Source organism: Colius striatus, chromosome 3, assembly GCF_028858725.1.
Source record: "Colius striatus isolate bColStr4 chromosome 3, bColStr4.1.hap1, whole genome shotgun sequence".
NCBI lineage: Eukaryota > Metazoa > Chordata > Aves > Coliiformes > Coliidae > Colius > Colius striatus.
In genome coordinates this window covers 97,876,212-97,890,671 of record NC_084761.1, presented here as the reverse complement: position 1 = coordinate 97,890,671, position 14,460 = coordinate 97,876,212, and the positions used below count along the sequence as shown (strand labels likewise).

Sequence of the window (14,460 nt, the reverse complement as noted above, 5' to 3'; positions counted from 1 at the left end):
CAGTCCTGTTTTAAGAAGTGTATCCCCAGGCAGTGTTGAAAGGAGGCTCCTGAAGCACAGTGAAGGGAGGGATTGGAGCCCTGGAGGAAGCCAGATGGGAGAGGTGGGAGGCTGATCCTGGAGATAATGAGACTCAGGGGAGGCTCCACAGCCAGTGCTGTAGGTCCTGGCTCCTTTTGTTTATCTGAGGCTGAAATGACTATATCAAAGGGAGGGGGAAAAGGATGGGTGAAGGGCTGGTTGCCTCCAAGAGCTGATGGCCACCCATCAGGAGGACAGCTGTAGTGCTGAGGAAGGTCACTCTGCCTCTGTCCTCAGAGAACCCTGAGCAGGGACTGTCATCCTGTAGCACTGGGAGACATCCCAGATCAGGTTTGGATTAAGAAGCCAGGATGCTGATTTATTCTCAGGGCTGGCAGTTCCCTCCTGTCAACAAACACCTCTGTGCTCCAACCACCACTGAAGAGCTCAAAGGCAACTCCAGCAACCACCACCAACAGCACCAAATTCCCTACTTGCATGGAGTTAGCAAACAGAGCTTCCAACAGACCCCATCCAGTTCATAGTCAGCCTCAGCCTCTTCTCTTACCTAAACTCTTCACTTACAAAGAGCAGTAGCTATGTGAAGAAAACCAGCACTGCTACTGTTGTGAAAGAGGAAATCTTAATGACTCTCCTGCCAAAACAGCACTTGAGAAGAACTCAGACCTTTTTAGCCTGAAGAACTTGGATAAATGGAGGGGGGTTTTTATCACCATCCCAAATTACTGCTTAATTTTCCCTCCTGAGGTGATAAAAGTGAGAAACTTCAGTTACAGTCATGTTTTCAGCCCTGCCTGGTGCCATCCATCCATTTTTCACAAAGTGCCTCGTAGGCAGCAAGTTTGTTCTTGGAAGGAACATCCACTGCTCTCAGGGCACTGCCTGGAGGCTGGACACTGCTGAAACATTTATGGGATCCCATAAATGCAATGGGGATCCCATCAATCTGAACAGAGAGGGGAGGAAAACAAGTTCTTATGAAACACAGCAGGGGACTGCCTGGTTTGCTCACCACACAAGCACCACACACTTGGGTTTTTCTCTCCAGGAGGTCTGAATTATCTCCTTCTCTCCAAGAAGTCCTAATTATCTCCTTGAAAGTGCTGTTGCAGTGGGAAAGTGGCTCCTGGTAGACTCAAATGCTACACAAGGATAAGAAAAAACCCTATAATTGAAAGCCCTAAAAGATAGATCCTGGGCTAATAGGAAGCTGGAAGGTCGTGGTGGGATTTGTGTAAGCCAGAAAGCTTTTGTGTCTGTTTTTGTTTGTAGCTGTTGTGCTGTCACTGCTGCCAGTTGTCACTTGTGTCTCTGGCACCACAGGAAAAGCCAGAGCTGGAGCTGTGACCTCCAGTTTAATTTCTGGGATTGCTTCTGCCCTGTTGAGCACAAGGGATGGAGACACAGGTCTTTCAGCTGGTAAACTGAGGTTCCACCATCCTGGAAAGTCCTCCAGGATGTCTCCTTTCCATGCACCAGGACATCAAAGCCTTCCTGCAACCCAGAATACAGCAGCACACACCTTCTGTGGAGAGGGAGCATGCCAGGAGCACGAGATGGATGCCTTAATTGCAAAGTAAAACCCAGCCACCAGCCCAGGGTGAGAAGTTTGGGCATGGGTGGGGGAATGGTGGACCCCTCCAGGTACATGTCAACAGCTATTTTTGGCTTCTGTGTGTCCAACATTGTTGTCTCAGACAGGGATTTACTAAAAATAAACAGGTATTTCTGTTTCCACAGAGAGATGCCAAAGCTGAGGTAGCCAAGCTGAAAGCACAGCAAGGGAGAGCCCTGACAGGTCAAGCGAGCAGAGACTTAACCCAGATTTGATGGTTTACTGTTGGGTAAGATCTAGGTCAGGAGGACCCATCAAGCAACATCAGCAGCAGCTTTCCCCCTTTTCCAATGCATTCTGCTTTCCTTTTCCTTTCTTTGGCAATTGTTATGGATTTCATTCAGCTGTTTGCATGCTTGAGAATGTGGAACAATAGTGGGACAGTGATGGTCAGGAAGCTGGGGAGCAGGAACAAGAGTTGACGTTGTGTCCTTTCCCAGCTGTGCTGCCAAACACCCCTTCCCCTTCCACATCACTCCTTCCCCAGGAAGTCTGACCTCTCTGGTGGGTGTTTTCCAGGCTGTTGGTCTGCTTTTGCATCACCTTGCACCCAAGGGAAACACAAAGCTGCAGGTAACAGGCTGATTCCAGCCAGTGATGTCAAATGTCTTCAATTGCTGTCTGGAAGAAGAGCCTTGGGAGCAAAACTGCACTCTTGCCTTGGGAAGCTCTCTTGCTCTTCTCTCACCATCACCTTGCTGTGTTTCTGATGCTTTGGAGCTCTGCATGTCCATGGGCAGGCACATGAACACCCCTGTGGTGATGGATCGTGGCCATCAGGGTCTCAGTTGAATGCCAAGGGGAATGAAGAGCCAACACAGCACCCAAATGTTAAGGATGGTCCTTGTCACAGGGAAAAGTCAGCAAAGATGCACTGCTGGGACATGTCCCCTTCCTTACACGAGCATCAGATGTGGAGGGAGCCTGGGAAAAGCCTTTTGGAGGCTGGTGGTCCATGGACTGGGATGGGGGAATCTGGCAGGAGCTCTGCAGGACTCTGTCTCATTTGGCACATGACAAGAGAGGCAGGAAGGACATGGTTTTGGGGCTTTGTGGAGGGAAGCCAAGGGTCTTTAGCAATGCTGACAAACACTCAGCTGGCTGGTTTTCAGCGCTTCAGTTCCCACTATGGATTTTACCTTAGCAAAGCTCATTTTTAAAGCATGTCCAGGGGCTCAAAGAAAGAGGGACAGTTCAGGATGCAGACAGTGTCAACTCCCTGTCAGCACATGAGATGGAGCTGGGTGGTGTAACCCATGGTTTAGAGACACCTGCACATGGAACCCACCTGAGCTTTACTGGTGAGACCAGCTAAAAGGCTTCCTGGTTGCCACAGGGCAGGCTGGGTCATGGCCCAGCATATTTATCTTGTCTTCTGCAGCAGTGTGCAAAGTCCAACGTGGTTTTGGGGGAGGAAAAAGAGAGAAATAACACTTTGGAAGGTGTTCTCACCTGCACTGAGCTAAGAGAGGGGTGTGTGTGAGGCACAGAGCCTCCCTGTGTGCACCTTGTCTTTGGGGTCCATTGCAACACCAGAGAAAAGGAGTTTGCTCTTGGCAGCCTTGGTGTCTCCACCACACCCAAAGGATTTAGGGCTTTGTGCTGCTTTTGGTAATTATAGTGTAGAGGAGTGGTCTTATCTCCCTCTGCAGCAGGGATGAGGAGTCAGGGTGATTAACAGGGACGGCAACCAGTCAAAGACTAACATCGGGCTTTCTGGGGGAAGGTGGGGGGAGCAGCATAGGGGGGGATGTGAACAGCGACAGCAAAGTCGGTTTCCCTTAATGCTTACTCAAGCCCTTGTCATGCCATGGGGCAGCTTTCCTACCCCCCTCGGGCTATAATGATGAGGCAGGAGGATGCAGGAGGATGTGTTCCCTCCCTCCCGCAGCTGGGGGATGCGTGATTAATAGGTTTCAAGCCGTGTGCCCCCTGCATGGTTCATTAAACCCCGGTTCCAGCTCCTTCCCTGCACCGTGGGGACTTCAGGCTTTTACCGGGGGGATGTTCGTGTGCGGGACCGAAACTCCTTTGGGTGGCATCCCTTGTGCTGGCTCATTGTGGGTTTTGGGGGCGATGCAACACCCAGGCGCGAGGGGACAGCGGAAAGACGCGGTGACACTGAACTGGGCGAGACTGGTCCAAGTCCAGAGCCTGTGGCAGCTCTGAGCTGGGCACCACAGGGCAGGAGGCGGGAGGTGAAACTGTTTACAGGAGGGGCTGGGCGCTCTGGGCGAGAGGTCCGTGGGGTCCCGCTCACATCCCTGTCACACCATCCCGTGGGGATCCAGGGAGGGGAGTGGGGTCTCCTGGAGTCCTTGTCACATCGTGCCGTGGGGCTGTGGATATAGGGGGGGGGGGGGGTCCATGGGGTCCCTGACACATCCCTGTCACACCGTCTCGTGGGGCTCCAGGCAAAGGGTGGGAGTGGGTCCATGAGGTCCGTGTCACAGTGTCCGTGGGTCCGTGTCACAGTGTCTGTAGGTCCGTGTCACAGTGTCTGTGTCATAGTGTCCATGGGGTCCATGTCACACTGTCCATGGGTCTGTGTCAGTGTCCGTGGGTCCTTGTCAGTGTCAGTGGGTCCGTGTCAGTGTCAGTGGGTCTGTGTAACAGTGTCCATGGGTCCGTGTCACAATGTCCATGGGTCCGTGTCAGTGTCCGTGGGTCCGTATCAGTGTCCGTGGGTCCGTGTCACAGTGTCCGTGGGTCCGTGTCACAGTGTCAGTGGGTCTGTGTCAGTGGGTCCGTGTCACAGTGTCCGTGGGTCCGTGTCACAGTGTCCGTGGGTCCGTGTCAGTGTCCGTGGGTCCGTGTCACAGCGTCCGTGGGTCCGTGTCAGTGTCCGTGGGTCCGTGTCACAATGTCCGTGGGTCCGTGTCACAGTGTCTGTGTCACAGTGTCCGTGGGTCCGTGTCACACTGTCAGTGGGTCCATGTCAGTGTCCGTGGGTCTGTGTCACAGTGTCTGTGGGTCCGAGTGTGTCCGTGGGTCCATGTCACCCTGTCCGTGGGTCCGTGTCACCGTGTCCGTGGGTCTGTGTCACAGTGTCCGTGGGTCCATGTCACCCTGTCAGTGGGTCCGTGTCACACTGTCAGTGGGTCCGTGTCAGTGTCCGTGGGTCTATATCACAGTGTCCGTGGGTCCGTGTCAGTGTCCGTGGGTCCGTGTCACAGTGTCCGTGGGTCCGTGTCACAGTGTCCGTGGGTCCGTGTCACAGCGTCCCGCGCGGGTTCCGTGGGGTCGGACGAGCCCACGACACGACAGGGGGGTGCTGTGCGGTGGCTGTTGGACACGCCCACGAGTGGCCGTGGGGGGGATGCGGGGAACCAGCGTGTGCGCGCGGGGGGCAGGAGTTGGACGAGCCCATGACTCGCGGAGAGGGAGAGCCAGCCGTCACCCTTCCCTCGCCGTGTTTGCACCCAGCCGTTCCGAGCGGTCCAAACCTTCGCGGCAGCGCTGAGAAGACACGAGAAAGCCGAGCTGACTCTTGCGCCGCCGGGAAGGCAGAGAGAGCGCGGAGCGATGCGGGCGTGCCGTTGCGCACCCCCCCGCGGCGGGTGGTGCGTGCGGCGCGGGGCGGGGCGCGGCTGGGCTCGGCTCGGCTCGGCGGGGCGGCCGCAGTGCTGCCCGTTCGCTCCGCCCGCGCCGCATCGCCGTCGCCATGGCGCTGTGCGGCCGCTCCGCGCTCCTCCTGCCGCCCCCGCGCCCCGCGCCGCGCCGCCCCCGCGCCCCGGAGGCCTCCGTCAGGTAACGGGCGGCGGGGGAGATGACAGGGCGGGGGGTGCGCGGAGGGGGCTGCTGCGGTGGGCGTGCGGGAGGAGGCTGGGGGGGGCAGGGATGGGGTGCGGGTGTTGAGCGGCTTCTGCGGGGGGGTTGGAGGCGTTGAGCGAGCGGTGACCGTTGAAAGGGATTGATGGGAAGAAGTCAGGGCGATGGGGTGGGTCAGGGGCGTCGGTGGTGCTGAGGTCAGCTGGGATGGAGGGGCGTAGGGACGTTAAGAGCAGGTTTTGTGTTGTGCAAGTGGCATGGAAGAGTTCGGGGGTATTGCAGGGGGCTCTGGAGTGATTGAAGAGGTTGGGGTGGCTCGTTGTGGGGCTCGGGGATCATGGCCAGAGGCTCATTTTGCAGGCGGCTGCTGGGAGAGGAGTGCTGGTGGCCCGACGGGATGGCAGGCAGGGACCTGGCTTGACCTTGTGGGTGTAGCAGGGATTGGCAAATCCCGAATGGCGCTGGAGGAGGGTGTGTGGGTGCTTGGGGTGGACAAAAGGAGAGGTTTGGGGACCTTGGAGAGAGGGGCTGGTCTGGAGAGTGGAGGGGTGTTGCCATGAGCAGCTGAGCCAGGTTCTGGTCTGGGAGGGGATGGCTGTGGGGCTACCTTGGAAACAGGGTGAAAAAAGGCTCGTGAGAGGTAGGAAAGCTGAACAGCGGTAGGAATAACATAGATTTGGGAGCAGGTAAGGGATTATGGAGGGAATTGTTTGTGTGGGCACCTGCAGAGTGGCTTGTGGAGAATTGTATGAAGGCAATAAGGTTCTCTGAGCTTTGGAAATGTGGAGGCTAGAGCTTGGTGAGAGATGGGGTGTGGGGATGTGTCAGGTGATAGCGCTGGCTCTGTGGGATCTCAGGTGTCAGCTCAGGTATTGTTAGGCTGCCAGATCTCTGTTTCGTTTCAAAGCCTTAAGGTGCACCCATGTGTGTGTATTAGGCTATAGTGTATTATCTGATGTGTCTGAACAGAGGAAACAACCTTAAGTTGCACCAGGGGAGGTTTAGACTGGATATTAGGAACAATTTCTTCCCTGAAAGGGTTGTCAAGCCCTGTCTCAGGCTGCCCAGGGCCATGGTGGAGACCTCATCCCTGGGGACATCCCAAAGCCGTGTGGCTGAGGGCCACGGGTCAGTGGTGGTCATGGCAATGCTGAGGGAGCAGTTGGACTGCAGGACCTTAAAGGTCTTCTACAACCTCAGCCATCCTGTGATTCTGCTTTGTGATACCATGAAGAAAACCCAGGAGCTGAAAGGCTGGGTGCTTTCAACAGTAACAGCACAATAGATGGGAGCATTCACCAGTGTGAATTTACACGGCGAGTCATTGCAGGATTGCATGTAAATTGCAGTTGGTCGATTACCTGCATATTGTTTTTTTACAAGAAGGGAATCAAAGCATTTTGCCTTTTCAGACACTGTGCCTGTGAAATGAGGAATTCTGCACCGTGAGGGAGAAATGGAGGTCGTTCTGTTTGCTTAAGATGCATGAACATGGCTGTTGTGTGATGGTTGTGTTCCCTTTCTGCCTGCAGTTAGCAAGCGGGAAGGAGAAATGACCTTTTCAAATGTGTTTTATTTCACTGAATAAAGTGGGTTTATTTGTTTATAAAGATCTGGGTGTTTGTTTATAGCTGGAATGTATCTAAACATTCGTGTCGGTAACAAAGTAGCAAGATGGTTAAATAAAACACAAGCAAGCCGAAGGAGAAAATGGTTTCCTCTCAAGCCTTTCCCTTTCTGAGTGACTTTTGTAATCTGAGATCTTGTTTTAGAGTTATCATGAGAACATTCAGACTCTCTGGGAACATCTGCAAGCTTTTGAGCTCCACTGGGAGATGCAGCCAGCATCTGGAGTTTGGCACATTTGTAGGAGACATGTCATCTGTTAATTTTTTCCCCTCCTCGTTGGTTCATGTGCAGTTTTGATCCGGGGGTTGGGTGTTTTTTTTCCTGTCACACCAGATGCAGGCAGGGAGGCCAATGTTTGCAATACATTTCCCAAGCAGTCAGCAGATACTGGGCAGTTAGTGCAACTAACTTTTAAACCAAAACAATCCGTTACCTTCCCTTCCCTGCCCCCAAGTCCCAAACAGGAATGGAAACATTCTTCAGACTATATAAAGAAGAGAGAAGCAGCCAGAGATAATTCTTGGAATTCTTCCACGTACTTGAGAGTTTTGGTCTGCTGGATGTGTGGTGTGTTGGGAGCTGTCATTTTCTACAGTGACCCTCCAGAGCTGTAACAACAAAAGCAAGTAAAGGAGAGTTTTGTAAATGAAAAGGAAGAAAAACCTCCCTTAGCTGAGAGATGAGTATTGCCCAGAAAAGGATATGGCTTTTTAGAGGGTGATGTCATGTTTCATGTTGTCTATGTCCAGTGCTGAGTGTTTTCCTTAAGAATACATGCATTTCTGAACACATTTCCTATTAAACGCTTCTGTTAAATATCAAATGTGAGTTTGTTCTGTTTGCTGGGGCTCAGAACCCTCCCCCTTTCCTCTTTTGCATTACCTTGAGGTAAAATAGAATAGGCAAATCCCCATCATGAATTACCCACGTTGGTAACACAATACAGATCAGTTCTCGCCGGGTGTCTGTAAGGAAATGTAAAATGAGTGCTTGGGTTCATTTTTATGTTGCCTCTGCCTACATGCCTAATATTATCATCCTCTGAACCCTTCTGGTTTCAATCACATAGTGGTTAAGTCTGTGGCTTTTTGTGCTGTGTCTGCAGAGGAGCAGTGAGTGGGTGTTTGTGAGCACGGAGGTGCAGGGACGAAAGAGCTGTTGTGGTTTCCCAACCCGTTTTAGCAGAGGAGATTCCTGTGTTGAGGGATGAGCAGTTTGTATCCATGTGTTCCTTGTGTAATTAAACTGAGGTTCAGAGTTTTGTAAAGGCACTGTATCACCAAAATTCTTTTCAGGGATGCACTTGATTTTAGCTGAGCAAAGAAAGAGTTAATTTGACTTGCTGAAGTACAGGAGGGAGTTAAAAAAGGGAAAACCAACCCCATTCCTTCAATATGGATGGTGGGTTTTACCATGTTATGGAAGTAAGATGGCTTAGGGTCTGTTGAGTGCTAGGCTGCAGGCAAAGTTAAGAGGGATACAGGACTATGGTTGGTAGGAATAGAAAGGTAGACGTGCTTGGAAAGGAAAAGCTGCCCAGAAGAGGAGCAGAGCTGTTGTATAAACTCATCTGCTTCAGCTGAAGTTACTGCTTTCATCATGAGCTGATGGCAAAGCATTTGGCATCCTGCTTTGTGGCTGAAGGAGTGAGCTCTGAAAGTAGCCTGACTTAACTGTGGCTGCAGTGCTTGTGGCCCACTCATGGGCTCTGAAAGTCAATTTAGCCACAAATGAAATGAATCTGAACTTTTGATTTGTGCTCACGTGCCTGACCCTTGCCTTGTCTTTCTGATCAGAGATTACAGAATAATTGCACTCAAGCTGCTAATCTTTCCTACTTCAAATATTATCATTTTCTCAGATGATAATATGGGTTTTTTTTGGGAATAGCTGGTGTCTTCAATAATGTGCTGCTATTTGAGGAAGTGAAAATGCAGACCTGCTGTTTGTAAAGCAGCCTGTTAAACAGAGAAGGCATCAAGGCTGCAAGTCTGACATCTACATTTGTGTAGGTGATGGGCAGCCTGTCATTTGATTGCACTCACTTCCTTTCCAGCCCATCTGCTGATGTTGAGACCCAATAAACACATTATGCCAAAGGGCTGCACAATCCAGCACGGCTGTAGAAAATACCTGGATCAATGTGCTTTCTTCATAAGTGGTGCCACTGTTCACCTGGGCTCAAGTGCCAGAGATCCTCAACAAGCTTGTAACTTGCAAATGGCATCAGTTAGTCCAATACATTTACTAAGGAGAGATTCATGCTTGTTCCTATGTGCTTTGAGCTCTGTGAATTACAGAGTTGAATGTTACACACCATTTGAAGTCCAGAAGTGGTGAATCTGGCCCTGTAAAACACACACAGAAGGTTCTTCCTTGACGTCCACTTCTAGTATTTGCTACTTGCTGTTGCTGAACAGAAGTGTTCTTAGAACTCTCATATTTACAGTCAAGTTCCATGTGTTTGTTGTAGAGAAATGTTGCCAACAGCTGCAAAATTAGCATGTATTTGAAGGTGGGTGAGTGCCCCTGTCTTTTTTGGTGTCAAACAGTAAGACAGGGTTATTTTGATGAGCTAAGTAAAATAAATAAGACTGAGAAAGCATGTTGTTGTTCGAGTAAGACAGTACATTTCAAAGCAACCATGTTTGAAATGAGTCAAATTCTTGACTCTCCAATGGTCTGGTTTCTGTTTTCACACATACATTGAGATGGTGATAGTGTCAGACTATCCAGGGAGAGCCTGTACTCTAACCTAACAATAACGTTGCTGGTAGAAATTGTGAGGTTGACAAAAGACCTGTGAAAAGCTGCACTTGATTTTTTTTGTGGGTAAAGTGGAAACAGATGGTACAGCAAGTTAACAAGGAGTGAGACTGGGGGGGGAAAAAAACCCCTAAACCAGTTTTCTCTTTCAGCTTTATTTATATATCTTGTTAAAAACAATCAGTTTCTTAATGTTTAAACCAGTGTCTCTGATAGTCAGCATGAATCTATTCAAGCTGTTCCCTGAAGATGAACCTAGTTAATGAGAGGGTTTGCAGAAGCCTTGCCAGGGATGTCTCCCCCTTGTTCCCTGCTCTCCATCCAAGCCTCACCACGTGTTGGGGTTTTATTAAGACCGCCTAGCCTTTGTGGGGGAGGAGCATCACGTCTGCCAATATGGAGCAAAACCTACTCACTGGGGTGAAATCACATCCTTTGTTAGCTGAATTGCACGTTAACCACAGCCAGATGGGAAACTGGGCTCTGGGAAATACAGACTCACAGAATGGTAGGGGTTGGAAGGGATCTTTAGAGATCATTTAATCCAACCCCCCTGGCAAAGCAGGTTCACCTAAATCCATCAATGCCAATAGCATTGTACCCCTGGGTTATGATGCCAACAAAAGGAAGCTGGCCCTCCTAATAAATTCAGCTAGCACCAAGGGAGGCAGAAACAAGTAACACATCCTGGAAACATAAAATGAAAATACTATGTGCCATGATTTCAATGTATTTATTCTTTCTGATGGAGGAAAACCACAGCTGTTAATATTCCCTTTATTTGCCAACATATCGTGGCTTGCAGCGCTGTGTCTGTTACTAAGTTGTGACAGGCTGGGCTGTTGTAAAGCAAGGTACTTTGCATAATTAGTATGAAGACATGTGAACAGATGAACACTAATTCTTAGAAGTTAATGATTGTCAATTATCTTCCCCTTTTTCTTTGGATCTAGTCCAAGATTAGCAGAATATCAAGTACCTCAACGCATAGTTTCTTAATTGGCCCAAGCACACTTGATTGCCAGATGCCACCTCAAAATGTGGCTTTGCCTTCTGACCTGCCTTCATCAGCAGTCAGATCAGCTCACTGGTGTTTGAAAGGGGTATTTTTTTTTCAGTTCCTGGGCTGGAGTTTGTTTGGATCCACAAGCTGATCTGACTTGACACATGGCTTCGAGTTTGCCAGTGCAAATACAAAGGCAGTGTGAGAAGAGCAAGGCTGTCCCTTGCAGCACCACAAGCTCTTCAGTGGGCTTAAGACAATGTAGAGATCACATCTTCTGTTCAAAAGTGCACAATGGGAAAATTCTTACTGTACCCACTTGATGTTCTTGTCCACTTGTAAAGCAGCCCAGCTGTGGTCACCTCATTGGCTAAGTAGCTTGCAGCTCATTATCTCCTCCCCCTCAACTCTGCAATCTTGAGCCCACATCTGGAATGTTGTGTCCAGTTCCAGAAGGACAGGGAGCTGCTGGAGAGAGTTCAGTGCAGGGACACAGAGATGATGGAGTGGAGCATCTCCCTTGTGGTGAAAGGCTGAGGGAGCTGGGGCTCTGCAGCTTCGAGAAGAGGAGACTGAGGGGTGACTCATTCATGTTACAAACCCATCAAGGGTGGGTGTGAGGAGGCTGGAGCCAGGCTGCGCTCAGTGATGGCCAGTGATAGGACAAGGGGCAATGGGGACAAGCTGCAACAGAAGAGGTTCCAAAGCAATACAAGGAAGAATTTCTTCCCTGTTGAGGTGAGGGAGCACTGGCAGGGGCTGCCCAGATGGGCTGTGGAGGCTCCTTCTCTGGAGACATTCCAACCCATCTGGATGGTCCCTGTGTGCCCTGCTCTAGGTGGTGCTGCTCTGGCAGGGGGGTTGCACTGGATGAGCTTTCCAGGTCCCTTCCAACCCTTGAGATTCTGTGATATCTTGTCCAAATCTTGTTGAAGTCCATAAATTTTGGGCTTCCTTCAAAAAGCTTCATGCAATTCTGTTTTCAAAGACACCTCATGCTGACTCTTCAGCAGCAAGCTACTGTCAAATTCAGTTTTGGTTATGGCTGTGGGTGGATCCAGAGCCACATGTTCAGGAAAGTGCCCTGAAGCCCAGAGGGTTACGCTGTTGTATGGAGATCCTTCGTCCTTGTTTCTGTTTGAAACTGTGTCCCCGTGGTAAAATGAAAAGGAGGAAAAAGTCAGTACCCTTGCTGGGGTGCTTGCTTTGCAGATGGGAAAAGTCAGGGGTTTTTGTTCCCAGGATGGTTTCTTTGTTTTTGTCAGATGATTGTTTAATGTGAAATGCAAGAAAAGGCCGTTTCTTTTCTCTGACTCCAAGCACAGTTTAGCCTGTATTGTTTAAACGTGTGTTGTAAGAATCCTAATTATTCCCTTCACTGTTTCTGAATAATGTCTTTCTCCAGACATAGAAGTCTTCTGTTTTTAATGTCAGCCTTTGAATGTCATGATTTATACACACTTGAAATGACGTTGCAAATATTTCTGTTAAGAAAGCTTTTCGTGCATGGAAACCACTGCTTGAAACAACACAAGGGAGAATATTCTTCAGAAGCCTGTTTGATATTAAGATTGAAATAAACATCTTTGTGGGCATACATTTAACTATGAAATGATGAACATTTGATTTGCCTTGTGCTTCTTTTGCTTTTATGTCAAGACTATCTCCTGTGGGAAATGGAGCCCTGGCATTCAACTTTCTTACCAGCCTAATCTGAGAACTCTATATTTTAAGGGCTTCACCCAATTTCTGTGCAAGATCCTGACAAGTAAATCTAGTAGAGTAAAATTCCTAACTTTAAATCAAAACTTAAGGAGGGAAAGAAACACTCAACCCAAACATACAAGTACTTTCCTCCTCTAATTCTTCTTCCCCTTTTCTCCCCACCACAGTTCACTTGAACAGACCAGAAAATACTTAAACAGAGCTGAAGGAGACCAAAACATTGTGTATTTTGTTCTGGTCTCAGTGCACAGGCTCCTATCACTTCTGTTAAATGATTAACATATTTGTTCAGTCCTCCCTTTTGTTGAGACTGTTAGTGTGAAATGAATGTTTCAAGATCTTAGGAATAATTTACCTGTGATTTTTAATACATGGGAGAATCTTTCCCTGTGGATTTCTCTACTTGGTTGTTGTCAAATGGAATTCTAGCCATTCCTTCCAAAAATGATCAGTATAGGAGGAATAGTAGCAAAATCAAGATCTATCTTCAGTCTGTGCTTAAGAGCTTTGAAAAATATTTTACAGCCCAGAAAAACCTGTCTTTGGCTGGAGAATTACTTAAATATGTCTTGAGAGGAAGCTGAACACGTGGAGTGAGATCTGCCTCTTTCTGAGAGGAGTTGAATGAAAATCTACCTCTTGTGCCCTCAGATTAGAAGCATTCCTGTTTTTCTCTGATGACAGTTTCTTTTCTCACTCTGAGCAGAAGCTGGAAGATGCATCCTCTGATAAACCCTTAATGTTTTATTAAGAGTCAGTCAGGAAGCTGCTGGCAGTGTCACTGCAGAAGTCCTTGGGCATGCTTTCTCACAGACCTGTCAACCTGCCCTTCAGAGAGTCTCAGGAAGCATAGGTTTCTTTTCCACAGTCCCATGCAGGCAGGTTGAGGAACATCTTTGTTTTCACATGAGTTTTGTCTGTCCACAAAGTTGTGCCTGTTTTCTTGCATTTTACAAAGGCTCTGGCAATTCTACTTGCCCTGTCCTTACATCACTGTAGGTTTATTTGCATACTAACAAATGCAATAAGTCAAATTTATCTGTGCCTCTAGTGAAGCAGCTGGTTTTCCCTACTCTTGATTTTGTGACATGGGAAGCATTAAAAATACAAGCATTGTAGAGCTTGCCACAATGGATCCTCTCTTACCAAGCTGTCCAGGTCCTATTTAATGATGGGATAAAAAACTTCCAGAATAAGATACAAACCCTAAGATTAGACAGCTGTGAGATCCAGCTTGAGGTTAAGTTTCAAATACTGATAATCAGAAGCTGCTGGAATGTGCAGCACACAGTTCAATATGTCTTTCATGGACCTCAAAGCATCACCTACATGGCAACAACATCTAAGATGTCCTTTTGCTAATGACAGTGGCTTTACTTTATCTAAGACAGGATAGAAATATCTCTACTGGAATACAGTATATACAAAAAACCCAGAGATCACAGAATCACAGAATGGTAGGGCTTGGAAGGGACCTCCAGAGATCATCTAGTCCAACTTCCCTGCAGAAGCAGGTTCACTTAGATCAGGTCACACAGGAACATCATGTAATTTGAATTGGGAAGTTTCAGGCAAAAAGAATAATGGAGGTATTTGGGATTCAAATAGGCAACCTAAAAATGGGAGAAAATAGAAGTGAGGGGTGGGGAGGTGATGTTGATTTTTGTGCTCCCTATGAAAGCATCTTCAACTGTTGTGTGTCCTTCACTGTAGATGTTGGAATTGCACTTAAATGAATGCAAACCTTTTGTGTTCATCCTGTCTCTCAGAGAAAGTAGAGCATGACAATCATAGTATTACCAAAAAGATACATTTGCTCTTTATTTGGCTTAAGCAACTATGAATACTTGACCTTACTTCCTTGTTTGCTTGAGCTGATGATGAATTTAGCTGCCTTTAAATGTTTCTG

At 48.6% G+C, this 14,460-nt stretch overlaps 1 protein-coding gene across 1 annotated transcript in view; it reads left to right on the top strand.

Moving 5' to 3' along the window:
- The first annotated feature begins 5,303 nt into the window (after window positions 1-5,303).
- The window catches only part of DNAAF9 (dynein axonemal assembly factor 9), an 87,196-nt gene continuing 78,039 nt past the window's right edge, over window positions 5,304-14,460 (top strand). The window contains exon 1 of the mRNA XM_061992084.1: window positions 5,304-5,407. Within this exon, the coding sequence (XP_061848068.1) occupies window positions 5,322-5,407 (86 nt within the window). The 5' untranslated portion in view covers window positions 5,304-5,321. The remainder of the gene's footprint in view (window positions 5,408-14,460) is intronic.